The sequence below is a fragment of the Mirounga angustirostris genome, unplaced genomic scaffold, assembly GCF_029215605.1.
Source record: "Mirounga angustirostris isolate CCGP_5_RB_7025 unplaced genomic scaffold, mMirAng1.0.hap1 SCAF_14, whole genome shotgun sequence".
Lineage (NCBI taxonomy): Eukaryota > Metazoa > Chordata > Mammalia > Carnivora > Phocidae > Mirounga > Mirounga angustirostris.
In genome coordinates, this window is record NW_026991722.1 from 967,050 (window position 1) to 994,915 (window position 27,866).

A 27,866-nucleotide genomic window follows, 5' to 3' on the forward strand; every position below is an offset into this window, starting at 1 on the left:
TTCAGCCAAACCCTTGCGCCCTCGCACTGACTTCAGGGGGATTCCACACATTGTCTAGCAGACATTTCCAACTCTTAGCAAGTGGTAAGCAATATAAATCTGTGAAACAGAAAGGAAGTAAGCAAATAATATTCCAAGATATTAATAGTGGCTAAGTTAATAACTTTTTTTTTTTTAAGATTTTATCCATTTTTTGGACAGAAGAAAGATTTGAGAGCGTACAAGCAGGGGGAGTGGCAGAGGCAGAAGGAGAAGCTGAGCAGGGAGCCTGATGTGAGGCTCAATCCCAGGACCCTGGGATCACAGCCTGAGCCAAAAGCAGACACTCAACTGACTGAGCCCCCCAGGAGCCCCCTAAGTTAATAACTCTTACTGTACTAAGGAAGCCCTTTGGAAAAGCTTTTTCTCAAATATGCTAAATTGTCTTTAATTAGAAGATGCTTTTTTCATAAATATTTTTACAAAAACACATAAAGATCTTGGTTTTCTCTCCAGACCTCATTATACACTGCCTCGTCTCCCTCATCTGTTTCCATGAACACCCTGAACATACTGTTACTGAAGCACTCGTAAAAATAAAGTTACAGAGCAATGGCCAATGACTATCTCCTCCACAGGCATCCTCATTTTTACATCCCCATAATTTCCTCATTATCTGGCATTAGCAAGTGCTTTCTCAAATGATGACAACAGCTCACTAATCCTGGTACGTGAATAAGAGGGAAACGAAGCAGACTATACCAACAGAAATCTGCACAGTTAAAAGTAAACTATAATACTAAAACCCCTTAAGTATTATATATATATATATATATTTTTTTTTAAGATTTTATTTATTTATTTGACAGAGAGAGAGAGAGAGCGAGAGAGGGAACACAAGCGGGGGTGGGGGGGTGGGAGAGGGAGAAGCAGGCTTCCCGCGGAGCAGGGAGCCCAACGCAGGGCCCGATCCCAGGACCCCGGGATGATGACCTGAGCCGAAGGCAGACGCGTAACGACTAAGCCACCCAGGCGCCCTTCTTTTTTTTTTTTTTTAAGATTTTATTTACTTATTTGACAGGGAGAGACACAGCGAGAGAGGGAAGCAGGCTTCCCGTGGAGCAGGGAGCCTGACGTGGGGCTCGATCCCAGGACCCCAGGATGATGACCTGAGCCAAAGGCAGATGCTCAACCGACTGAGCCACCCGGGTGCCCCCAAAAACCCCTTAAGTATTATAAAGCATTTATAATATCAGCTGTTAAAATCTAAAGTTACTGAGTCCTCCAAATCTGATCGGGGAGTCATCGGGGAGAAGGGACTTCAAGTCCCATGATCGTGCGAAGAATCAGATGAAGCACACACGTGTACATGAGCAGAGGCACAGCCATCCAGTCAGTACGAACCAGGAAACACTGTGGACGCCACAGTGTATTAAATCCTATCCAAACTCACACTGAACTAGTGAAAGTACTCCATCTTACTGACTCCTAGTATTTTCAGGGAGAAGGACCTTCTCCAGGGTGAATATGCTAAACAAAAACACTGTACTGAGTGTATCCCACAGAGACTGTGGGAAAATTTAAGAACCTGAAACATTCTCTAGGCTTTCCCTTTTCCGTTCAAAGCTTGTTTTCATTTATTCAAATTTAAGGTTTGCTGTTTTTAACTTATATACACAATGAATATATTTGTATTTAACAAAAATTTAACTTACCCTGGTAAATGTGCCTTCAAAGCTATGAATATCCAGTTGTGGCTTCTGAGCATAAACATAAGCACTGATTGAAAAAAGGTCCTGGAATACAGAATATCTGAATTAATTACATTATAATTAGACAAAATTACTTGGAAATTTTTCAATCACCAACTAATATTTTTCGTATGTTATTTACCAAGAGTGATGGTTGGTTTTCCCATATTTTGTGTGCCAACACTATGTTAGGATGGAGGAGAACTAAGGGAAGTAATTTTTAAGCTCAACAGAGGTGTGGCAATTTCTCTTGGTTCTAACAGACTGCTGCTTAACAATAGGTGCACCTGGGAGCTGCTCAAAAGCCTCATGTTGCCTGGGGCTGTCCCAGATTCCAAGTTTAAAGGTGGAAATACACTTCGTGGAGTTCTGCCATACTGTGTATGAGTATTCAGAAGTTACACGGGTACCCAAGAATTTAGTGGGATTTAAGTAATCCTCACAATTCCGCATAAGTTCTATAAAACAATTAGCAAATTCCTAAATTTACTTCCATGTTTTTCTTCTAACAGCTACTGCATTTGCCATAAACAACTGACTTCCTTGACGCTCTAAAACATACTGCATTTCTCCCATGTGCCTGAAGCACATCCCCATGATCTATATTTATAAAATTGTATGGGAAGGCTTTAACTATTCACACATCACAACAACTTTCCCAGAACTAGCTTTGAAGTAGAAGAAAAGTGGTTTAGGTTACCCTATTCACGGGCAACAGGTAAATGCTTAGACAGTAAGTCTCCATACATGACACTGAAGCACCTTATTTTAAGACAATTTAGGGCGCCTGGGTGGCTCAGTTGGTTAAGCGACTTCCTTCGGCTCAGGTCATGACCCCGGAGTCACAGGATCGAGTCCCGCATCGGGCTCCCTGCTCGGCGGGGAGCCTGCTTCTCCCTCTGACCCTCCCCACTCTCATGTGCTCTCTCTCTCATTCTCTCTCTCTCAAATAAATAAATAAAATCTTTAAAAAAAAAAAAAGACAATTTATAAAAGTACATCTGCTGATTTAGAAATTTTAGTTTTTAAAACTATATAATTTTATTAAAATAATGTTATAATAGGTGAAAATGTATTGATAACAAATTTTACTTTTTTAATGGTGCATGATTATTTTTACCAGGAGATCACAAAGAATTTATAATACCGAAAAGTTCCTTGCCTGTATGGACTTTAACCACAACACCCACACGGGATTCTGACTGTACTGCCTACTAGACAGCCCACGGACAAGTGACTTCCCATGTCTTCTGTGTGGTGATCCCACATGTCCCAGCGTGACCAGCGTGTAACTGACATTTGGAGACAAAACTCCAAAGCACACAGGTAGGAAGCATACCTGAGTTCACACAGGGAGGATGCAAATGATCATGTGGATGTAGAGTGACCTACTGAATTTGTTATAATCTAAATATGCTCCCGTATTTTTCAAACTGATTCATGTGGACACAAATAATATTCTAAGTGGGTGAGTTACACCCACGAATGGAGAGTATACTGGAGCCTTTCAGAGTAAACTATTAGAAGTCTTTTAATTCTTGGTATTTCAGTTGTTTTTAAAAAATATATTCTTAATTGGCTATCAGAAAGCTGGACAAGTACAATGCTATACAGGAAGTTTAAGAAATCTGTCCTCATTACAGGCCTGAAATTTAAACAAGACCCACATCCGCGAGGAGATAAAGAACCCCAGCCCGCTGTGTCCCCATGCTCCTCACCAGGGCTGCTGCCTGCCTGCCCTCACTCAGGACCCTGAAGCCACAGTGCCCTGGCCCATGTGCTGCCCGCATTTCCAGTCTGTCTGCTGCCCTCTGAAGAAGACTAGAATTCCTTTTCCGTTTCATTAGTAATCTACACATTAACAATGGGCATCGCGTACACCTGAAGATAACTGAAGGCGCTCAACTGGAAAGTGAGAAGAGACTTCTAAGTTTAAGGTAAATTCTGTAATACAAATGCAGGTTTGATACAACAATCTAGTGACTACTGAAAAAAACTAATGGAAAAAGAGAAAACTAGCCCCTCACACAAGAACTCGTCAGACTCAAGCTCACTGCACAGCAAGGTAAAAGCTGTGGATGGACGGCCAAGCTGATGTCTGAACAGGGCGGGCTTCCCAGTGTGTCCTGAGAAACAGGCGCCCCTCCCCGCATCTCCACCGTCCCCTCAAGCCCTCCCTGGAGCAGGGCTGATGCTGCGTCTTCGCACAGCTCTCACAGCACGCCTGGAAGTCACATCACCTGGAACCCCGGACTCACAGACCCCAAATGCCTGCACTTGACTCCAGGCTGGGCCCTATGTGGTCTGCCAGGGCTGTTCCAAGCACGGCACGATCAGCGCCAAGCCGAATGCAGGAACAGGCTCACAAACAGAGCTGGACCTGCAACAGGTGCAAGGATTCACACCCCCTGGAGGGAAATTAACCATTAAAGCAACCCGGATGCTGGCTGGGCCATCCAGTTTACCTGAGCTGCCCACAATCAAGGGCCCATGCTCTGATGGGCCATATGAAATCAAGATGCGAGGGGTACCAACTTGTGACCCCTGCCCAAAGCTGCAAGAGGGAGGCCCATCCCATCCTGGTGACCCCTCCACAGTCCCATCTGTCTCGGGAGTGTCTGGTTGCTGTTAACTTGGAGTTGGCATTCCAGATCAGCTGCAGGTTGCAACAGTGGACCACGAGCCTGAACCCACTTCCCTCACCTCCCCCCTGTATGCACCTTAGAGTAAGGTAGTTTGATTAGTAAGTGCCGCTACCCCAGAAAGTACACGATCTCTTGTGGGCCATTCCCCAGATAAATGATGGGGACAAAAGCAGTGGTGGGGTATGTAAAGCCATTCTGAAACGGTTTGAAGATTCAGATTTCCTCTTGACCAATTCCTAAACATGATGTGTCTTCAGGATTAAGTTGTATAAAAATATTTTCCTGTATGGGGAACCTGGGTGGCTCAGTCTCTTAAGAGCCTGACTCTTGATTTCGGCTCAGGTCATGATCTCAGGGTCATGAGCCTGCTTAAGATTCTCTCTCCTTCTCCCTCTGCCCCTCTCCCCCAACCCCCCCCCCACACACACTCTCTCTTTCTCTAAAGAAAAAAATAATTTCATGTAAAAAATGCTTTGTGCTTTTTTTTTTTTTTAAGATTTATTTGAGAGAGAGCAAGAGAAAGAATGAGCGGGGGTGGGGGGAGAGGCAGAGAAAGAATCTCAAGAGGACTCACCGCCAAGCACGGAGCCCGACGTGGGGCTCGATCTCATGACCCTGAGGTCCCTCGATCCCTCGATCTCATGACCTGAGCCAAAACCAAGAGTCGGACACTCAACCGAATGAGCCACCCAGGCGCCCCAAATGTTTTGTGCTTCTTGCATAAAACCCTTTCAGGTGAAAGTCTGAGAAGACAACGTGAGGACTCCTGGTGGCACAACACTGGGGAGGAGCAGAGGAAGGAGGGCACCTCTGCTTCTCACAACTGTCGGCAGGCTCTCCAGTCCAGCAGGAAACCCTCCTGCTGCCAGTGATTGGCATCTGAGATTCAAAGGGGCTGCCGGGCCTAAAGCATGTCTGGCAGCTGGGATTTCTCACTTGGACATGGTGGTAAAAGGTGAATGGTACTGTTTTAATGGGCTCTGGCCAGGGCCTATAAAGGGCAGACCTGGCAGCAGGCATGCAGACCGGTCTCACCCGGCTGGGTGAGGTCCCAGAACAACAATACTGCTAGCACTTCTCCTGTGAAGACGCCTTGGCCGAGGCAGTGGGCCGTGCAGAAATAGGAACGCAGACTTGAGAAAGGCCTGCTCACAAGCAAGGCTGGCCCTTGGGTGAGGTCTAGAGATGTGGATTTCAGGAGCATTCCCACCATTCCCAGATAAGAAAGACTCGCTGTGCCTGAACAATTTATTCAAGCAGCGTGGTTTATATCAAACATATGCTTCCTTCTGGGAGTCTGGCACCTTGGCATGTGCCAGACAGAGGAATGCCTCCATGAGTCAGTCTCTCCTGTGTTTCCTTGGTAGGCACCATCTCACTTGTGTTCTCATAATGTGCTGCTGGGGGTGTACAGCGCATCCTGTGGGAGTCCACTGGGAGGCGCTCCAGAACCGTGCGCCTTGCTTCCTCCAGATCCACCCCAGGGCCCTTCACTCGGCTGTCTGTGCCCTGTGTCCCGTTGCTAGAATAAATCATGGTCATGAGGAAGACTATGTGCTGAGTCCTGGGGGGGGGGGTCCTCCTAGGTAATCATTAAAACTGGGGGTGGTCTTGAAGGTCCCCCAAAACAGAGAGTTTACCATTTTTATAGTTCTCGTTTTCATTTTTTGTTATCTGTTTTATTTTGGTTTTGCCTCAGAACAAATGTTTTAGCGTGGCTTCCACACTTAGAAAAATCACAGACTTGAAGGCATGAAGACCCAGAGGCCAAAGATGGGGGTAACCGCAGCAGCTGAGAAGCGACAGGGGACGTGGAGACCTGAGGTGGGAGAGTGCCTCGGAGGGGCCCTAACTCTGGCATCCTCTCACCCCGACCCCACATGCCCCACATGCGGGGTGGCTTTCTAGCAGTCCAGCTGAAAGAAGTGAACAAAGACCCCAAATGCAGGGAAGACAGAGCTCAGAGTTCAACTTCAGCCCAGTGAACTACCAAGCAGAACAAAACCAAATTCAAAAAACAGTACTCTTCAGAAGAACATAAGCCAATCCAGAGTGTCTATAATGTATCATTAGAAATGCTGAAGACACCATCCAAACTTCTAGATGTATGAAGACATAAGAACACAAGATCCATATTCAGGAAAGAATTTAATCAATAAAGGCTAATTCTGAGATGACCAGATATCAGAATTAAGAGATGAGAATTTCAAAGCAGTTTCAACATCTCAAAGAATTAAAGGAAAATATTCTCCTAAAGAATAAACAATGGGAAACCACAGTACAGAAAAAAATATATATTTAAGGAAAAAGAACAAAATGGAAATTCTAGAATTAAAAAAATACAATATCCGAAGTAAACTTATTAGATGAACTTAACAGGAGATTGGAGATGAAAGAACAGAGTCAGTGAACTTGAAGAAAGATCAAGAGATAATGAATCTGAAAACACAAAGAAAAAAGATTTAGGAAAGGATATGGTTGCAGTACCACTAACAGAGTATCAAGAGATCTAACATGCTTACAATTGGGTTCCTGGAAGGAGTGGAAAAAGAATGGGGAAGGAAAACTATTTGAAGAAATAATGACTAAAAATATGCAAAATATGTTGACAGCCCAGACAGATGCATGAAGCCTAGAAAACCCCTAGACAGATAAAAAAAATTAAAAAAAAAAAAAAAAAAAAAAAACGAAAGAAAAGAAAACCCAAAGTAACACTGCTAAAAAACCAAAGAGCAATCTCAAAAATACCCAGAGGAAATGACGTATTACACACAGGGAACAACTATCAAAACAACACTGATTTCTCATTAGAAGTAATGGAAGCAGGAGACAGTGGAACAAAACAGAGTGCTATGGGGGGGGGGGGGAACACATCTGTCATCCAAGAATTCAATATTCAGCAAAAACATCCTTCACAAAAGCAAGTGAAATAAAGATATTTTCAGATAAATGAGAATGAGAATTCACTATAAGCAGACATACACTACAAGAAATGTTAACAGAAATTCTTTAGGCTGAAGGGAAATATTATCCAGTACAAATTCAGTCTTTAGGAAGGAATGGTGAGGAACAAAAATAATAAATCCTGTTTTTCCACTTAATTTTTCCTTAAAATACAGCTACAACATTGGAACGGTTCAAATGCAGACATAGTGCATATAAACGTACATGCGTACAGAAAGGGCACAATACGTTTTCAGCATAAAGGACAGGGAGGGTAAATGGACCCATCCGATGACAAGGTTCTTACATTTTATGTCAAGTGACACAATTTTTTCAACTTTTCACAGCACACTTTCAGTTAAATGCATATTATGATCTCTAGCAACTGTGAAGAGGTATAGCTAAAAAGCCAACAGATAAAGTAAAACAGAATTCTAAATACATTCAACTAACCTAAAACTGCGAAAGGAATGTCTGAGACACTGGAGCTGTGGGCCGCAGTGGAGGAGACAGCCTGTGAGGGAGGGTCAGGAAGAGAGAGGGCAGGGGGTGGTCTTGCTGCCAAGGTCTCTAAACAGCAGTGTTGGGCCAAAGCGGTGGAAGAATTATCCTTTAACAGAAGAAGGAACCATTCTTCATCATAATAACAGGTCAAAGGGAGGAAAAATAAATACCAATATGCATAGCACTGGTTCATGTATTGGTGGGAAATAGAAGGAATTTCCACTTGCTATAATCCCCTTCCTCTGTAAGGCAAGCTCATGCGAGGAGGATCACACACCTGCCCTTCTCTCTTCACATGATCTTACCTTGCAGAGGAAAGGGATTAAGGGCAGGTGTATGAGGAGCCACAGGAGAGCTGAGAAGACTGAAAACACTGGCCACTGGTGATAGGACCGCAGGTGGTCACAGACACGTAACAAGGGCTACAGACTATCTCATCTGCGGTGATGGTTTCAGAGGTGTACTGAAGTGTACGGCTTAATTATGTGCAATTCACTGTCTCCCAACTTTACCTCAACACAAGTGAAAACACACACATAAAGTGATTACAGGTAGTATTAAGGACTGAGCTAGAAATGGTAGTCATCCTTGCATGCTTCCCATCTCTGGCCTACATTTTCAGAGCTGCAGAACAATCCATCTTCCAGTCCTATTTACGTGTTTTTATTTCAGCAATCATGTCTTTCTAAGAGGTCTACTTTCCACGTGATCTTTTTTCATAGCTTCTGTTTGGACTGTAATATCCCCTCAGATTTCTTTTTTTTTTTAGATTTTTTTTTTTTTTTAAGATTTTATTTATTTATTTGAGAGAGAGAATGAGAGACAGAGAGCATGAGAGGGAAGAGGGTCAGAGGGAGAAGCAGACTCCCCGCCGAGCAGGGAGCCTGATGCGGGACTCGATCCCGGGACTCCAGGATCATGACCTGAGCCGAAGGCAGTCGCTTAACCAACTGAGCCACCCAGGCGCCCCAGATTTCTTAAAATATATTAGAGATTTGTATTTATTCTCTTCTATTCCTGGAAACCCCAATTTATCTAGCCTTGTCTGATCTCCTCTGTTCGTGGGAGCCTCGAATGGTGGGCTGTACATCGTGCTCTATCACTTAAAAAAAAAATTCTTTCACAGAAAACAAGCAACAGCCTAAAAATGATACAGCTTCCTTCATTTCTAGAAAACATGTATTTCGCGGTTTACATTTCATTTATTTCCTACTTTAATCTAGGTGAGTGGGGAGCACACAAATCTTCAAGTGGCTTAGACTTACTGGAAGAACAAGTGTGAAAGATCTGATTCTAATAAACGTGGTAACCATAACAACCCCAGAGGGAGCATTCTGCTCTGAGGGCAGCAATATCCTCCAGGAGAACTAACTGAAAAGTTTTAGTGTGCACCACCCAGGAGGAAGTACGAGAGGAAATCAAAGAAAACTCACCAGAAAACAAACGGAAGAAACGGTACAGCAGAGCCATCCCACATCCCACCATCCTCCCCAGCTCCCGTTAACGACAGGACTCCCAGGCCTTCGATGGCGTATGGCCCCCGCTGCAGAATGCAGCCCTCCCTCCGCATTCTTGCCAGCCAGCTCTCGCCGCGTGGGGTGGAACATGACGAGACGTGCTATGGCAGGAGGGGAGCAGTCACGTGGGACACAGGTGAGAGTCACCTATCAATGAGGACACAGCTGCCTTCTCAGCCTCGGACCACCCACCTCTGGGCTGTCAAGTGAGGGGAAAAAACTTCTCTCCTAATTTGTGGTGCATCAGTTCAGGACACAAAAACCACTCCAGACCTCAGGAGCAGAAAGGGATTTAATATGTGGAGTGAGGTCCTTCCAAAATCACAGGAAGGGATTAGACTCATGACTAAACCTCCAAAAATTACTCTCAGAATATGACCAAAATGGCCCTCTCCACGGGAAATACCCTTGAACTACTGGGTTCAAGACACACTCACTGAGTCTGACTCCAGGGCGCTGAGGCCACTGACACACAGCACCTGCCACTTCTGCCCGTGACACTGAGGGCGGCCCCTGCCATCAGAGAACGCCAACAGGGTAGAAGGAGACCTCGTCCCCTTTCCTGCCCGAGAAATTCTTTGAGAATCTGACTTGGGAAAGCTCATTCACACACCCTCGTCAGGGCCTGGAAAACACACACTGATGAACTGTCAATTTTCTAGAGAACAGAGATGCTACACTGGATAAAGCGTGAACACAGCAGCTCACCACAGCGGGTCTGCTACTGCAGTTTGTAGAGTATACATTAACCAATTGAAAGTTACTTTCAAGTTAAGTCAAGCTGGTTTACACAAGAAAAAACACATTGTGTAATAACTGTGGACTGAGGGAAATACAACGAGAATGTTCAATAAGCAGGCAAACGACTTCTGGGATAAGGCAGGTCTAAGAACCCTTCATCGTTTAAATATTACCCTGTCGAAGTATTTTTCAAAAAATGAAGCTCTCGCTTCATTCTCACTACCTTTTGATACATGGAAATAAAGAACAATTCTAGCAACAATCCTCATTTCTACATGCGCATGAACATTCAGAGGAATGCACTTCATCTAGTGTATTAAGACATCAAATGACTGAATAATGGCACAATAATGAGAATGTCATTCGAGGCTTTTCACGATAATTTAAAAATCATTCTCAAGTTTTCAATAATGTAGGAAAGCCTCTGCTATTAGGTCAAGGGCAACATTTGTTCGCATTACTTAAAGGTCATTAAAATACATCCTTAATCATAACATGTGGTTCATTACAAATAAAATTGCCTTTCGTTCAATAAAACTAATTAAATGTAAATGGTATTGTTTACTGCTATATGGATCTTTTGAAATAAATCAGCAAGTCATGATTTATCGTGACCTCACTGTTGTTAATAAATCTGCCTGATCACAAAAGCCAGAGACACGTTTCCCGGATAACTACGGGTGCTGGAGAAGCAGGCCTTCTAGCCGCCCGAGTGGCAACGAGAAGCCGAGCCTGCCGTCACAGGTCTGCAGCACAGTTATCATCAAATGGCTTTTTCCAACTTTAATGGATCACATCACGAGATCAGGGAATACAACAAAATCGGAGAGGGTATTCTTGGTGGTAACCTCGGTTCTTTAAGAAAAGGTCTAAGGTTTGCACGTTTACTCCTTGGTGTCACAATGCTCAACTGATGATGCGACAAACAGGGAAGGACACCAAATATCCCCAAATCCATTACATCAGAGGCAGAGAAGTCAAAGTGAGTGACAGTTAGGGGAAGAGTAAGCTATTAAATGAAAAACCAAATTGCTGTGCCTGAATCCATAATGAAATTGGAGCTTTTTTCCCTATGAAATCTACCCATATGTGCCAAATTATATGAAGCTACAAAACTTAAATTGATTAATGAACTAGAAATTCAGTTAAACTTCCTTTTTTCTAGGATATACTGCTTTTTGGTTTTATGGTCATATCAAAACTTAAAATGTTTTCATTTACTAGTTACTTTACCTAAATGCTTACTCAAACTCTCTATCAAAGTATATCAACCATAAAATTTAAAAATTAGCATTACATGAGTTGTATACTATAACTCTGTAACTGTTTTTTGAAATTTATACACATCTGTCACTAATAAAAATGAAGAAAAGATCCTGTGGGTCATGGCCAATAGGACACTCAAAGGTACAGATGGTAACAGAGTGGGGGTTTTAAATACTCTTCTAGGACCTAACTTACATGCAATAAAAGGATACAGTTGTGGGCGCCTGGGTGGCTCAGTCGGTTAAGTGACTGCCTTCGGCTCAGGTCATGATCCCGGAGTCCTGGGATCAAGCCCCGCATCGGGCTCCCGGCTCGGCGGGGAGCCTGCTTCTCCCTCTGACCCTATCCCCTCTCATGCTGTTTCTCTCTCTCTCTCTCAAATAAATAAATAAATAAAATCTTTAAAAAAAGATACAATTGTGTGCGCCTGCACACCCATACCTGTCTATGACATCAGCACCGCCAAACTGTGGGACACTGTCACCCCTCCTCTGCAGGATGTTCCACCCCTGGCCTCCATCGCAGGGTGGATGCGCTTTCCCAGAGTTCTGCATTACCATCGTCACCTCAAGTACCCTTACTGGTTTGTGAGCTTGGGATTTTCTTTCAGACACATTCTTTCCAATACAGTGTTTTAACCTTGCACTTTCCTTTCTACCACTCTTAGCAAATTAAAGCTACTACAAATGGTTATCTAGTGCACGCACTTCCAACTGTCCACGCCACTGACTGGAATTCCTGCAAAGGAGACTGAGGGTGGGGCCCCCATCTGTGCATACAGCAAACAGAAATCTTTCCCAGTCCGCTATGATTCATCATCCTTATCTCCCCCACCCCTCTAAATCCTGGAGGGTTTACTGAGAATGTACGCCAGAAAAAGAAAAACAGGACACAAAGGAGAAACACACAACTGAGAAATAGTAGCACCAACCCCCGAGTCGGCTCAAATCACATCAGGAAGCCAATAGGCTGCAAGAGTGTCTCGTGATAAACACGAATCCATTTTCACAAATAGTATGAGAATTGTAAGTGAGATGTCCTAAGTAATACAGCGACAGCACAGCTTGATTTTGCCACAGAAGAGAAGCAGACAAAAGCAGGCAGTCTGAGTGAGTCTCGGGAAGAGCTGAGAAAGGGGGGGCCGGAGGGTGAATTCGCGGGCTCCAGCACCATTAGGCCTGTGTCACACGATGGGACACAAAAGAACCCACTCAACACTCACTCTTCCGACAGTCCTGCAGCCGCACAGATGTAGTGACGTCATGAATCTTCCTTCTCCGGGACTCCATGTGCAAGGGACGCTTTAGTAACTATAACACCATAAATACTAATGACCAGCCTCTCATTTCCTACTGACAAACCACTTAAAGTGGTTAAAACGATAGTATTGGTAGGGGAACAGCCGTCTGATCACAACGAAAAACCCATAAGCATAAAGGAAAACAAATAATTACCTAAATAAAATTTAAAATATTTACCTGGCACAAGATATTCTAAGGCAAGAAGTTCAGAAGCAACACACACCTGGCAAATGTAGGGAGAGACAGGCGCACTCACGCACTGATGCTGACAGTTTAGAACGGTGAGACCAACTGAGGGCGATTTTAAATTTTTGCTAAAATAGTGAGCTATTCAGTGCGTGGTGCTACGACTGGCTAACAGGTTGTTTTCTTAAGTTTGACTTCCCACTCACAGCTTGACTCAAAATAAATGCTACATGGACAGGAGATCTTACTGTAAAGCAGGGGTTGTTTTCAAAGTAATCATTTAAAATGTAATCATGGAGTGGAAACATTCTAAACACAGGACCAATGGCAGTAACCACTTGATTTTTACAAGTTGTTTTTCGTGAAACACACCTAACCTTCGGCACACGCAGTTCACGGCGCAGCCCAGGACACAGCTGTGCGAATCACTGCCGCCACGGCAGCCAGGGTCCTGGGCCACCCCCAGCAGGCAGACTTCCACGGGACCAAAGAAACCATCAAAGGAAACACTCCGACGAGACTTAAAGAAACGGGAGACTGATGCACGATGAACAAAGTGCACATACAGACCTCTGAAAACACACAACAGGAAAACAGGCAGACACCACAAACAGAAACTTATGAAACTAAAATACAAGAAACAGATTTTCTTAGGTAAGAGATGTCTTCAACCTCACTAAAAAAGTGTCAGTATAGGGCGCCTGGGTGGCTCAGTCGTTAAGCGTCTGCCTTCGGCTCAGGTCATGATCCCAGGGTCCTGGGATCGAGTCCCACATCGGGCTCCCTGCTCGGCAGGAAGCCTGCTTCTCCCTCTCCCACTCCCCCTGCTTGTGTTCCTGCTCTCGCTATGTCTCTCTCTGTCAAATAAATAAAAAAAATCTTTAAAAAAAAAAAAAAAAAAAAAAAAAAAAGTGTCAGTATAAACACACGTCATAGTCACCGCATGGGGAAGATGGGCAGGCCACCAGGAGATGCACATGCTGCGGCAGTGTTCTGGCAAAAGAATCGAAACCCTTCAACTGCGTCTATCTTCAGATTTCTAACACCATCTATAAAACGTCAAAACTGTGAATGTTCATATTCACTAACAAATACCAGGCTGGGTACTGAAGTTATAATTTGCCAAGTGCTAGGCAGCATACTGTTGAACAGTTAAAAAGTATGTACAGTATCATCCAGCCATGCAGGTGCGTGGTGGAGGGAAGGGTGGAGAAGGGGCACCGCCAGGAATAACTGTTACCCAAATGTGAATGGCAGCCAACGTTAACAAGTAAAATCATCTTTTTTATGGTATATTATTTTCAATGACATTACTATTATAAGCAGGAAAAAATTAACCTCCATTTCTTTTTTGCAAGAATGAGTCCAAAGACAAAGGACTGGTGAGCTTGGGACACAGTGGAAGTGAGGCAGGAGGATGGCCGGCACACGAGTGTGCTGTGGGGCCCGTATTCTCCTGGCAGGGATGTCCCTACAGCAACCAGGTCTACAAAAAACAAAGACCCAGTAATCTGGTGTTTGAAATTACTATGCTTGATGAGCCACCTTTTACTTATAATTTGAAATGTCACATACATTGGTTAGTCCACAAGACACTGCTATTTCTCATTAAATATTAATCAAAGGCTTCTATAAGCTATGTTGTTGTGCCTGGTATAAGACTTGCCCTTCCACCAAAAACACTGGGGAATTGGACACAATATGTGAAACAGCTGTTTTCAGACATGGACACAGTGCTTCTGAGAGCATCACAGGCCTGTGACGCCTGGGAGAAGACAACACAGATAGGGGCCCATGGGAGGTCAGCTTCCTGCAGAAGTGGATTTCCCATACCACCGGGTGAGGGGGAAGCCAAGCCCCAAACGGCAGTCCTTCTCAATTTAGGGACAGAGATCAGGGCTCTGGGGAGCAGGACTCTGAAAGGGAAACAAAGGGGAAGGGACTGCAGGCTACCGCACTGCGCTCACAAGTCTGTCTACTGACGCCGCCACATAGCTGCGTAGGAAACATGAGGTCTGGCCAGGACGAGTGCAGCCGGAGAGCCCTACCCTGAACCAGCCTCAGAGATGACACAGAACGGGGGACAGGTCAGGCCCGAGCGGCCAGTTACAGGCACCTCTGAACAACCAAGCATTTCCAAGGTTGTGCCAGAAAGACCAAGCCCTTGTACTAGGATTACACCAGCATCACTAATAAAGGGGACTCTAGGCCCACCCCAATAAAGTTGAAGCACAAGCCTTGAAAAGATCAAGTTTATTCACAAGCTGCTAAACTAAGAAAATCAATGGTTTTGAAAAAAGAAAAAATATGCAACACTCAGAATATCCAGTATCCAATAAAATAATTACCAGACATGCAAAGAAGCAGGAAATTGTGACCTGTAACAGGAGAATAATTAGAAACTTAAAAACTGGGAACCTAGGTGGTGCAGTCAGTTAAGCGTCTAACTCTTGGTTTCAGCTCAGGTCGTGGTCTCAGGGTCTTGAGGTTGAGTCGCATGTTGGGCTCTGTGCGCGCAGCGGGGAGTCTGCTTGAGATTCTCTCTCTTTCTCTCCCTCTGCCCCTCCCCCTGCTCATGCATGCACACTCTCTCTCAAATAAATAAATCTTAAAAAAAAAAAACTAGAACCATATCAAGAAATAACAGAGGCGATGGAATTAACAGATGAAAAATAAGTATTATAAAATGCTGAAAGATTTAAATGAAACTATGAACACATCAAGAAGGAAAGAAAGGTATTTAAACAGTAATGAAAATGAGAGAACCACATGGAACTTCCAGATATTAAAAATACAATATTTGGAATAAAAAATTTGCTGGATGACCTTAATAGAAGACTAGATACTTCAGAAGATAAAATCAGTGAATTAAAAGAGAGCAACAGACACTACCAAATCGAGTCACAGAAAGTAAAGAGCAAGGGACCTCAATGACCTGTGGAAATGAGTGGTCTAACACACATGTCGTTGATGTCTCAGATGGAGGGGGTTGGGCAGAAAGGCATGAAAAATAAAGGCTAAAAGTTTTTGAAATGGGGGGGAAAAAAAAAAAAACAAGAACCTCCAGATCCGAGAAGCCCAACAAACCGCTCTAAGCAAGACAAATGAAGACACACACACCAATTCCTGAAAGAAGTCATCACAAAAAAAATCTTTAAAATGCCTATAGAAAGAGAGAGACAATAAAGAGGAGACAGCATATGCTGTAAGGCAAAGCAGAGACAAGAAAAACTGTCAAACAAAAACTTGAAAAACCTCTTCCAAAAATGAAGGTGAAATAAAGACGTTTTTCAAGCAAAAACTTTCACAGTTAATCTAGCAGACTTCTCCTACAACACATACTGAAAGAAGTTCTTTGATTTGAAGGAAAACTACATTGAAAGTTAGATCCACATTCAGGGAAGAGGACTCTGGAACTGTGTAAATGTACAGGAAAAGTGGAAAAGAGGGTTTTTACTTTTTTATTACCTTCTTAACACGTTCGACAACTTTTTTTTTTTTTAAAGATTTATTTATTTTTAGTGGGGGTGGGGCAGAGGGAGAGGAAGAGAGAATCTCAAGCAGACTCCACAATGAGCACAGAGCCCGACACGGGACTCAATCTCACGACCCTGAGATCATGACCTGAGCTGAAATCAAGAGTCCGATGCTTAACTGACTGAGCCACCCAGGTGCCCCACATGTTTGACTGCTTTAAAGAAAAAATATATATATTCTATGTGTGGCTTATAACATGTAGAAGTAAAATATATGACACGGTAACACCAAAGATGAGAAGAAGAATGTGGAAGTCTAACTGCGCAAGTTTCTTAAATTATATACAAAATGGTATACTACCCTTTGGAGAAAGATAATACTAAGTTAGTAACACATATTGGAAACCACAGAACAACTGCAAAACAGAACTAATGGTTACAGCCAATAATAGTAATTAAACGAAAATCTTAAAATAATACCTGAAGATGGAAAAAAGGAACAAAGAGATAAGTAGAAAATAAACAGCAAGGTAACCGCCTTTAATTCAACCGTTATTAGGAATTATGGTAAATGTACTCATTAAAAATGCAACAACTGTCAGAATAAGTAAAAAAGCAGTATTATGCTAACAAGAAACCCACTTCATATATGAAGAAACAGACACAGTAAACACAGAAGCATGGAAAAAGATGCAAACACCAATCAAAAGAAAGCTGGAATCACTATACTAACATCCAAGTAGATGTCACAACCAAGACCACCACCACAAATACTGAGCGAAGTTCAGTTCATCAACAGGCTATGAGAATTCTGAGTGTGCATGGACCCTAACGAGGTACACAGGACAACAACTGATAGAACCCAAAGGAGAAAGAGCGCATCTTAAAAGTCTTCTTTCATTAATTAAGAGAATAAATGGTAGAAAGTAAGTAAAAATACACAACATTTAAACAACAGTTTTCATCGACTTGACCTAATGAACACTGACAGGCTACCCACAGAACAGCAGAACACACTCTGTAAACAGGCTTGAGCACAGACCCACAGAAAGCATGAGCCGAGTCACAAGTCCCAACCTGTGACGTAAGACATGCCGGGGCCCATGAACGTAACAGAATTAAATAACAGCTAAGTTACAAAGGACATCAGGAAAATCCCCCACCACATGGTAAGGAAGCAATGTTTCCAAGTAAAGGAAAGGTGAGAAGAAATCACAAAGGAACTAGAAAATATTTCAACAAAAACATAATGAAAATACAGTGTATAAAATTTATGTGATACAGGTTAAGTAATGCTTAGGTGAGTCACAGTTCTCAGGGCTTATAACAGAAAAGAACAAGGTAAAAAAATCAAGAGTCTCACTTCTGCTTTAAAAGTCAACAAAGAAAAGAAAAATGAACACAAACTAAGTTAGAAAGAAGGAAAGGAAATAAATGTCAGAACAGAGGACAGAAAATGAACGAACAATAAAGATTATCAAAGACACCAAAAACAGGTTCTTTGAAATGACTAAGTCAATTAACCTCTCATGAGACTGTCCAAGAAAAAAAAAAAGAGATATAAATTACCAATATTGAAGATGCAAGAGGGGATCCTACAAAAACTAAAAAACAAGAACATAACGAATTTTATACCATAAAATTTGGCAACTTACATGAAATAAACTCTTTGAAAAACACAAATTTCCAATGAACAAAAAATCCGATTAACTCTACTATCTACTTCAGAAATTCAATTCACAACTAAACACTTTCCCACAAAGTAAACTTGTGACTCAGATAGTTTCAAGGGGAATACGTTCAATAGTAAAAAAAAATTAATAAATAACACCAATCTTACACCAACTACTTCAACAAATACAGGAGGCAAAAAGACTTCCCGACTCATTTTATGAGGCCAGCACATCCCTAGGTAACAAACCAAATGCATTACAATAAAAACAAAACAGACAAATACAAACAAAAGCAACATAATCAATATTCCTCGTGAATATAGGCACAAAAGTCCTTCCCAAAATATTAGCAAATCAAATACTGCAATATATGAAGAGGACACTTAGCATGAACAAATGTTGATTTGGTTTACCCCAGGAATATGAGATTGATACAATCAATCAGTCCATACAGATCATCCTATTAACAGATGACAAAGAAAAATCATACAATCATGTCAATAAACACAGAAGATCCAATCCCCATTTATGATAAAGCCTCTCAGCAAACTAGGAATAGAAAGAATTTCCTCAACCTGTAAAAAGAACCTACTGCTACCATCACACATGATGTTAAAAGGTTACGTGTTCCCCGAGATTGGAAAGAAGACCAGGATGAATGGTTTCACCGCTTCTGTTCAACAGTGCATTAGAGATCGCAGCCGGTGTGATACGCAAGCAGAAGAAAGAGAAGGCCGTCTATGCACACTTGCATGGAAGAGCTATACTGTCTTCCTTGCCCATGACACGGTCATGTACAGAGAGCATTCTAGGGAATTACACAAAAGCCACTGAAAAGACATGAACAGACATTTCACCAAGGAGGATACACAGATGGTAAACAAGCACAAGAAACACGGTTCAGGGGGCGCCTGGGCAGCTCAGTCGGTGAAGCATGCGACTCTTGGTTTCGGCTCAGCTCATGATCTGAGGCTGTGGGACTGAGCCCCGTGTTGGGCTCTGCACTCAGCGTGGAGTCTGCTTCTGATTCTCTCTCCCTCCCCCTCCTGCTTGCTCTCTCTCAAATAAATAAAAATCTTAAAAACAAAAAACAAAAACTGTTCAGCCTTGCTAGCCATTACAGAAACACAAACTAAAATGAGGTATCACCACACACTTACCGAGACAACTAAAATTAAAAAATGACACCACCAAATATTAGCAAGGCTGTGGAGAGACTCGAGCACTCACGCACTGTTGGTGGCAGTGCTTCATGGTACAGCTGCTCTGGAAAGCACTTTGGCCGTCTCTGCGTGCACACTCTCCCACACATCCCTGACTTGTGACTTAATGACTTACTAGCTCCCCACTCGTTCCTGTCCACTGTGAAGTGGACAAAGGTCAGCTGCTTCGTGAGAAAGAGTCAATGTCAACCTCAACTATTACCTTCATCAGCTGGTCCAACAGAATCTGCTTTCCCTCATTCACAATCAATCAGTCAATAAGTTGTACTAACCCACATCATATAAATTATACATAATATCCTACAGAATTTAAATAAACCGTCCCAGAACACTGAGAAGGAAGACTGAAAACAAATCATCGAGCGGTGGTCCACCTTGCACTGACTCAGAAACTGATCTAGATCAGTAGTTCGGACAATTTTCAGAAACAACTTCTGATCTGAGGAATGATGGAGACCACAGATGTACAGGAGATGCAAGACTATTTCTGTGTCTAAGGAAGGAACAATTAAAAACAGGACACACTTTGCATATGTCTCGCTTTATCAACTCAATACTATACACCACATGAGCATATGTATGATTTTCTAACTGGCAAACACCAATACGAAAGTGGGCGAAAGAGAAGGGCAAAGCAACAAATAAACACAAATTTCTAGTGAACACGTGGTGGGGAATTTCAGCCATACTGGAACAAGGAGGTACAAATGAAAACAATGAATGGTCTAAGTTTTCTCCATCAGAGATTTTTTCCTTCAGGAGTTACTTTAAGTGTTTTGAAGTACATTCACCAGTAACCGCATTCTGCTTGTTACAGGGGCTTGGGCACAGCCCTTCTGAGATGACCACCACGAGCTGAAACCACAGGTGTTCCTTCACACACCCCCTATTCTACTTTTCAGAATTTACCTGAAAAAGGAAGACTTGCTATTTACACGCCTCCTCCTAATGTTTACATATGTAAAAAAGCCAAAAACCAGGAGTTGCCTACTTGCTCCCACCCATGACAGAGGTGTACAAGGTTAGCTGATGAGCCGAGAGGGGCCATTCTCCAGCTCAGGGGTTGGGAAACCAAGACCTGGGGTTCAAATCTGACAACCTGCACTCTCTTCTGTGTCACCCTTGGGGTAAGAATGGTTGTGGTTTTGTTTTTTTTTAATCTTTAAAGGGTTCGGGGGGGAAAAAAAGGAGCAGGAAAGGCAGGAGGTTAGGCTGTGACAGACATATTACATGACCCACATTGTTATGTGACAATGAATAAATGGACAAAAGAAAGAATCAGCAACTGCTCACTAGCGACCAGAAAGTCTTGCAAGATATACACAAAACATATAAAGGAATAAATTTCAACCTAGGGACCACATAAAGCATAGACAACCAAAAACTCCTAAAGAACCAAATATTTCCCAGTCTTGCACATGTCAAACGTGTATAATTTCCAAAAGGTCCAGTGTACACACGAATGAGGAAGGCTCCTGCTGTTCATGGTAAATTAACTGTACATCATATGCAGTGCAAGTAGCTACTCCTATCCAAACCCAACCCATCTAAGGAAAGCGACCAAGTCTATACTACTACCCAAGTTCCCTTGCCTTTACCAACAAGTGCTCGAGGCAAAGGTCACTCGTAGACCACCTCAAGTTTTCTTTACTCTCCACTGCATATCAGCAGATCATGTAGGAAGAATGAAGCTCCTCTCATTCAAATACATACTAACGCCTAACACAAGCACCAAATGGCCTCAACCGTGGCTTTGTTAAAAAAAAAAGATGTGTGCCAGCTTAGTAGATTCTCAGCATTTGTGAGAGATCGTTGAAAATGCTGAAGTCCATACATACTATTCTCTCTAATCCCACCTCTTGCCTATTCCCCAGGAACAAAGGGGCACTGGGCAAAGACCAGGCAAGGTGCCTGACGGTGTCCTCTTCCTTCTCTCTTGGTCACAAGACACAGTAACACTGTCCCTCCTCCTAACAGAAGAGGGTTCTCTACTGTCCCAGGTAAAGCAGAGTGGACATGCCTGTCTCCAAAAGGAGGCTTAACTTCGTCTGAGTTCCACAATCTGCCAAAACTAATGGACACCAGCCTACCACAGAGTTAAGTCAGTTAGCAAAAAGGGACTCAATTATGGACTCATTTCACCCCGCCAAAAGTTCTCAATCTTAAAGATTACTCAACTGCAAGGTTTACAAATAAAAACCAGAAGGGAAAGGAAAGCAGGAGAAGAGAAAAGGCGACGACAGTCCCGGGCCAACAGGAGCGCTGCAAACCCACAGCGAGAGCAAGTCATGTGCCAGACAGCAGAGAAATTATTCTGGCATAATTTTCAAGCACCCCTTGTTAGTACTACGAGAATCATTTTTAGGAACCCGTGCACTCAAGAAGTCAGCTGGTGTATGCAGAAATGGATCTGCTGCCTGGGAACGCGCACGAAGTGAGATGGCGCTGTCATTGCAAGAATGCTCACCCCCAGGGCTGGCAGCCTCTGTGTGCAGCTCACCGCCACCTTCAGCTTCCAGTCGGTTTCACCATCAAGCTGATCAGTTCGAATAAAACACGAACCTTGGAATGAGACAAGAAGATTCCAGAGTTACAGGTGCTTGAAGACCACCGGTGTGCAGCACAGTGGGATACAGCAACGACACAAAAACCCTAAAAGCCTTTATATATTTGACTCACAAACAAGTGCGCTGAGAAGATACAGGCCACTAACGAATTACTTACCTGCTACGTCATGTCCTTGCCTACGGAGGCGTATTATTAATTAGGGCTTTATTTTAAAAAAACTGCTTTGATCATTTCTACCTTTAACTCATGTTTTAATAATAAAATAATAAGTAAATACACAAAAATATCCAAGAGTGTGCCATAACTTTGCTAATAAATTATCTCACGTACCACCATAAAACATGCATTCAATAATAAAAGCACAGCTAAAATGCCAAAACCCAGGTAAGATCTATTGTCATACAACCCAATCAAATTTTAAACATGAAAAAATATTAAAGTAAACCTCCATTCACCCTTTGACCATGCTATCACACCATTTCTCAGAACCTATCCTAAGACAGAATAGCAAAACACAAAGTGACATACATACAAAATGATCCTGTAACATTATTTATCGTAACAAAAGGCTGGGAACAGACAATGTGAGAATCAATGAATAAAAGGGAGTACAAGCAGCCATGTAAGAAAGACAGGCTTGAAGACCAGGCACAGACAGGAGACAGGGAGCAAGCCAGGAAGGGAGGGAGGGGGAGAGCGAGGGAGAGAAGGAGAAAGAGGAGGGAGGGAGGGAATAAAGGAAAGGGAGGGAGAAAGAGAAAGACCTCAATGTTTACCGTTAACGATCTGCAGGGTGTACACGCAGTAAGGTCTCAGGGAGGGCCTACACATGGCCAGTCCCACCAGCCAGCAACACTGCGGCAACAGTCTGTCACTGTACTTTGTTTCCCACATGACTTAAGAGACCAAGAAATTGAAAGAAAAAAGCAATCATTGCTCTAAAAGTTGGAATTCTGTAACTTTGGCTTGTAACTCCACACCTGGTCGTCTATGTAATTTAAAAGGCTAATGCACTTAAAATAATTATTAGTTTATGTTTTTTGGATATGTAACATTTAGAGATGTAATTCTGTGACATCTACAACCAAAGGGGTGGGGATGGAGCTGTAAAGGAGCAGAGTTTTATATGTTACTGAACTTCAGTTGGTACAAATTCCAATTAGAGAGCTATAACCTAGGATGTTACGTGGAGATGCCACGGTAACCACACGGAAAAACAGCTACAGAGTAGACACAAAAGGAAATGAGAGAGGAATTTAACCATTTCACTACAAAATATTACCTGAAACAGAAAATAATACAGCAAATGAAGATGAAAAAGAGCTCTGAGGCACATGGAAAACAAACTGCACAACGAGAGAAGTCTTTTCTTATCATTACTTGACCCTGTAAATGCATTAAACTCTCCAATCAGAAACAGAGATTGCCGGAATAAGTGACAACACATAATCCAACCACATATGCGTGGAGACGAGACTCACTTTACACCCAAAGACACAAAGAGGTTGAAGTGGAATGATGGCAAGAGATACTCCATGGGAAACAGTATGGAAATTCATCAAAAAATTAAAGACAGAATTACCAAATGAGGCAGGCAATTCCACCTCTGGGTATAAACCGCTAAGAGCTGAAAGCAGGGTCTCAAAAAGATATGTGTAGGGCGCCTGGGTGGCTCAGTTGGTTAAGCGACTGCCTTCAGCTCAGGTCATGATCCTGGAGTCTTGGGATCGAGTCCCGCATCGGGCTCCCTGCTCAGCGGGGCGTCTGTTTCTCCCTCTGACCTTCCCCCCTCTCGTGCTCTCTCTTTCTCATTCTCTCTCTCAAATAAATAAATAAAATTTAAAAAAAAAAAAAAAAGATTCAAAAAGATATGTGTATTCACATGTTCATAGCAGCATTACTCACAAGAGCCAAAACATGAGAAAAACCCAGTGCCCATTGATGGATGAAAGGATTAAAAAAAAAAACAAACCCAACTGTGGTCTGTATGTAGAATGGGGTATTATGGAGCCTTAAAAAGGAAGGAAATTGTGCAATATGCCACAACACAGATGAACCTTGAGTACATTATGCTAAGGGAAAGGAGCCAGTCACAAAAAGACAAATACCGCAGGATTCCACTTATATGAGGTTCTGGAGGGGTCACAGTCATAAAAACAGACAGTAGAACGGTGATTACCACTGGTGGAGAGGAGGGGAGAATGAGGAGTTATTTTTAATGGCATAGAGTTTCTGCTCTACAAGACGAAAACAGTTACAGGGATAGATTATAGGGGCAGTTGTACAATGATGTGAATGTATTTAATAAAACACCACTAAACTACATATTTAAAAATGGTTAAGATGGGGCACCTGGGTGGCTCAGTCAGTTAAGCATCTGTCTTTGGCTCAGGTCATGATCTCAGGGTTCCGGAGTCAAGCCCCAAGTCAAGCTCCCTGCTCAGAAGGGACTCTGCTTCTCCCTCTGCCCTCCTCCTGCTCGTGCCTGCGCTCATGTGCTCTCTCTCACGCACGCACACAGAAATAAATAAAAATCTTTTTAAAAAATAGTTAAGATCGGGCAATACTGTCACTTATGAGAAATATGTATTTGGTCATTCAGATGATTCAGATGACCAAATATATATTTCTCATAAGTATGTGGTCTTCATCCACAGTGCCTGGCTCTCTGCTCCCCAAACCCTCAACGTTTCCCAAGTGTTGAGAGTGCTAAAGGTGTCTTTTGTTGATGAAGGCGACTTCTGGAACCCACTCACTCAAGCTGCCAGGAGGTCCAACCATGTGATCAGAGGGCTGGAACTTTTGGCCCCACGCCTGACCTCTGGGGAGGGGAAAGGGCCTGGAGGTTCAGTCAGCCAATGGTCAATGATTTAATCAATCGTGGCTATGCGAAGAAGCCTCCCTAAAAACCCAAAAGGGCTGGGTTCGGAATTTTCCGGATTGGTGAACACCTGGAGACTGGGAAGAGTGGCTGTCGGGAGAGGGCATGGAAGCTCCACACCCTTTCCCCAGACCGCTCCCTGTGCACCTCTTCATCTGGCTCTTGATTCTTACTCTTTGTCATACCCTTTAACAAACAGGTAAACGTGTTTCCCTGAGTTCTGTGGGCCGCTGCAGCAAATTACGGAGGAGGTCACTGGAACCTCCAATCTGCAGCCAGTTGGTCAGAAGCACAAGTCACATCCTGGGATTTCCGACTGGTGTCTGAATTCGGGGGCAGGAGGCAGTCTTATAGGACTGAGCCCTTAACCTGTGAGATCAGATGCTATTTCCAAGGCAGACAGTGTCAGAATGGAGTTGAAGTCTCAGACACCTTGCTGCTATCCCAAGAATTGCTTAGGTTTGTATGTGTGGGAATCTCTCCACTGCACGATGGAACTGGGTCCGGGAACTCAAGAAGAGGTAATAAATTTTATATTATGTGTATTTTAACAAAGTAAGAAAAAAGGTACATTTAAAAATTAAAACCATTCGCCAGCCTTGGGGGGAAAAAAAAAAAGACTTAACTGTAAAGCTACGGTCATCATGGCAATGTGGTTCTGGTGAAGGAGCACACACAGATCAGCGGGGCAGAACAGAGCCCAGAAATAAGCCCCCATTAACACAGTCAGCTGCAACAAAGGAGCAAAACTGTCTCTTCGGGAAATGGGTGCCGTGACGGCAAAACATCCCCACGGCAACGGCGTCCAGACACAGACCTCACATCCTTCTCAAAAATTAACTCAAAATGGGCTACAGACCTGAATGTAAAATGCAAAACTAGAAAGTCCTAGATGAGAACAGGGGAAAACCTAGGTGACCCTAGCGTAGTGTGGTGACCACTTTTTGGATACGGCACCGAAGGTGCGATCCGAGAGAGAAATATGTGATGAGCTGGACTTCATTAAAATTCAAAACTTCTGTTCTACAGAAGACACTATCAAGAGAATGAGAAGACAAGCCACAGACTGGGAGAGAGAATGTTCGCGAAACACACACATGACAAAAGACTGTTAACAAAATATACAAAGAACTCCTACATCTCAAGAATAAGAAAATAACCTGATTAAAAAATGGACTACAGGGCGCCTGGGTGGCTCAGTTATTTGGGTGACTGCCTTTGGCTCAGGTCATAATCCTGGAGTCCCAGGATCGAGTCCCGCATCAGGCTCCCTGCTCAGCGGGGGGGTCTGCTTCTCCCTCTGACCCTCTTCCCTCTCGTGCTCTCTGTCTCTCATTCTCTCTCTCTCAAATAAATAAATAAAATCTTTAAAAAAAAAAAATGGATTACAGACCTGAACAAAGAAGACCCACGGGTGGCAAATAAGCACATGAAAAGGGGCTCCACATCGTCCTGTATCATCAGGGAGACAAGTTTCAACCACAAGGAGACACCACTGCACACCGATGAGAACGGTGCCCAGCGCTGACGGGGATGGGAGAGCAGCAGAGACTCGTACTCACTGCTGATGGGGACGCAACGTGGCGGAGCCGCTGTGGAAGTTGGGCGGAAGTCTCACCAAGCTAGACACAACCGTACTGTATAATCCAGCGACCGTGCGGCTTGGCACTTACCCAAAGAACGTACGAACTTAAGTCAACACAAAAACCTGCACACGGATCTTACAGCAGCTTTTCTCTTAACGGCCAAAACCTGGAAGCAACTAGGATGTCCTTCAATAGGTAGATAAATAAACTATGGTGCATCCAGACAATGAAGAATTATTCAGCGCTAAAAAGAAATGAGCTGTCAGACCATGAAAGACACGGAGAAAGCTCATAATGCACACCACTCAGTGAAAGAAGACAATCTGATACGGCATTCTGGAAAAGGCAAAACTATGGAGTAAATAAAACGATTGGTGTTTGCTGAGGAATGAATAGATGGAGCACAGAGGATTTTTACAAATAATATCATGAAGGAAAACACTGTATGATGCCATATGGCAGATACATGTCTACACTTGTCCAAGCCCACAGAAGGCACCCCACCAAGAGCGAAGCCTCACGTCAGCTGTGGACTCCGGCTGATAGCGACATGCCGGGCTGGGTCTATCACTGGTAACAAACGCACCACTCCACTGGGGCCTACTGATGATGGGGGAAGCGATACGTGTGTAAGTGCAGGGTACGTGGAAAATCTCTGTACCTCCCTCTCACCTTTCTGAAAACCCATAATTGCTCTAAAAAAATTAATGTCTGAAAGTATATTTTAAAAATGCATTCAGATTAATACAAAGATATATCAACAAAAATATTATAAAGTTGATCCTTTAATGGGTCCACTATAAATGTATTTTCTCTTCCTTATGATTTTAAAAACATTTTCTTTTTTCCAGCCTACTTTGTTGTAAGAATACAGCATGTAATACAGAGAACATATAAAATGTGTTAACAGACTTGATGTTATTGGTAAGGGTTCCAGCCAACAGCAGGCTATTATAGTAGTTAAGTTCTGGGAGAGCCCAAAGTTATATGTGGATTTCCAACTGCATGGGGAGTGGGGGACAGGCAGGGCGGAGTGGGGGGGTTGGTAAGCAGCCCTAACCCCCGGGTTGTTCAAGGGTCAATTGTACAAACATGGGATCTCTACAGTAAAGAGAGAAACGCTGCAGATAACTGGAACTGCACCACAGAAACCCACATTTCAATTTATATTTGAACACCTGCAGAGATGGAGACTCCCCTTCCTGGTACTTTTCTCATATTTATATTTCAGGGCTCCCTTCTGCTGTCTATCAGTGTTGGCCCCATCCATCAACTTTGCTGACACTCTGCCACCGATCGATGCGGCTCAGCACCAGGGCGGCTCTGGTGGATGGCTGACTGCATGCGCGGTCGTTTACCAGCGCTCACGCTATGACAGTTATCGGCCGACTACACCTCCTCTCCACTTCAGCAGCTAATTTCGTCAATAACTTATCTCATGGCCTTTTCCCTTTTATCCAGAAGACAGCAAAACAGAAACATTAAATAAAAGGTTTTCACAATATTTTAAACTAGTTATTTATTAGCATTGATGGTGTAACTCTCAGTGTCCTGGGTGAAACAGGTTTTAACTTTAAAGGAAGATACAGAAATCGTAAGGTTACTGGTAGAGGGAAAAAAGCCCGT

At 43.2% G+C, this 27,866-nt stretch overlaps 1 protein-coding gene across 23 annotated transcripts in view; it reads right to left on the bottom strand.

Moving 5' to 3' along the window:
- Positions 1-27,866, bottom strand: part of ATP9B (ATPase phospholipid transporting 9B (putative)) — a 249,713-nt gene that overhangs the window by 144,843 nt on the left and 77,004 nt on the right. For 21 of the 23 annotated variants that reach the window (XR_010407147.1, XR_010407148.1, XM_064577568.1 and 18 more), the window contains 2 exons: positions 21,673-21,767; positions 1,695-1,775 (listed from right to left, as the gene is read on the bottom strand). Coding sequence is in view for 21 of the 23 variants with exons in the window: in XM_064577568.1 (XP_064433638.1) it covers positions 1,695-1,775; positions 21,673-21,767 (176 nt within the window). In the remaining 2 variants the exon portion in view is untranslated. The remainder of the gene's footprint in view (positions 1-1,694; positions 1,776-21,672; positions 21,768-27,866) is intronic. The other 2 variants (XM_064577573.1, XM_064577564.1) reach the window with 1 other exon arrangement.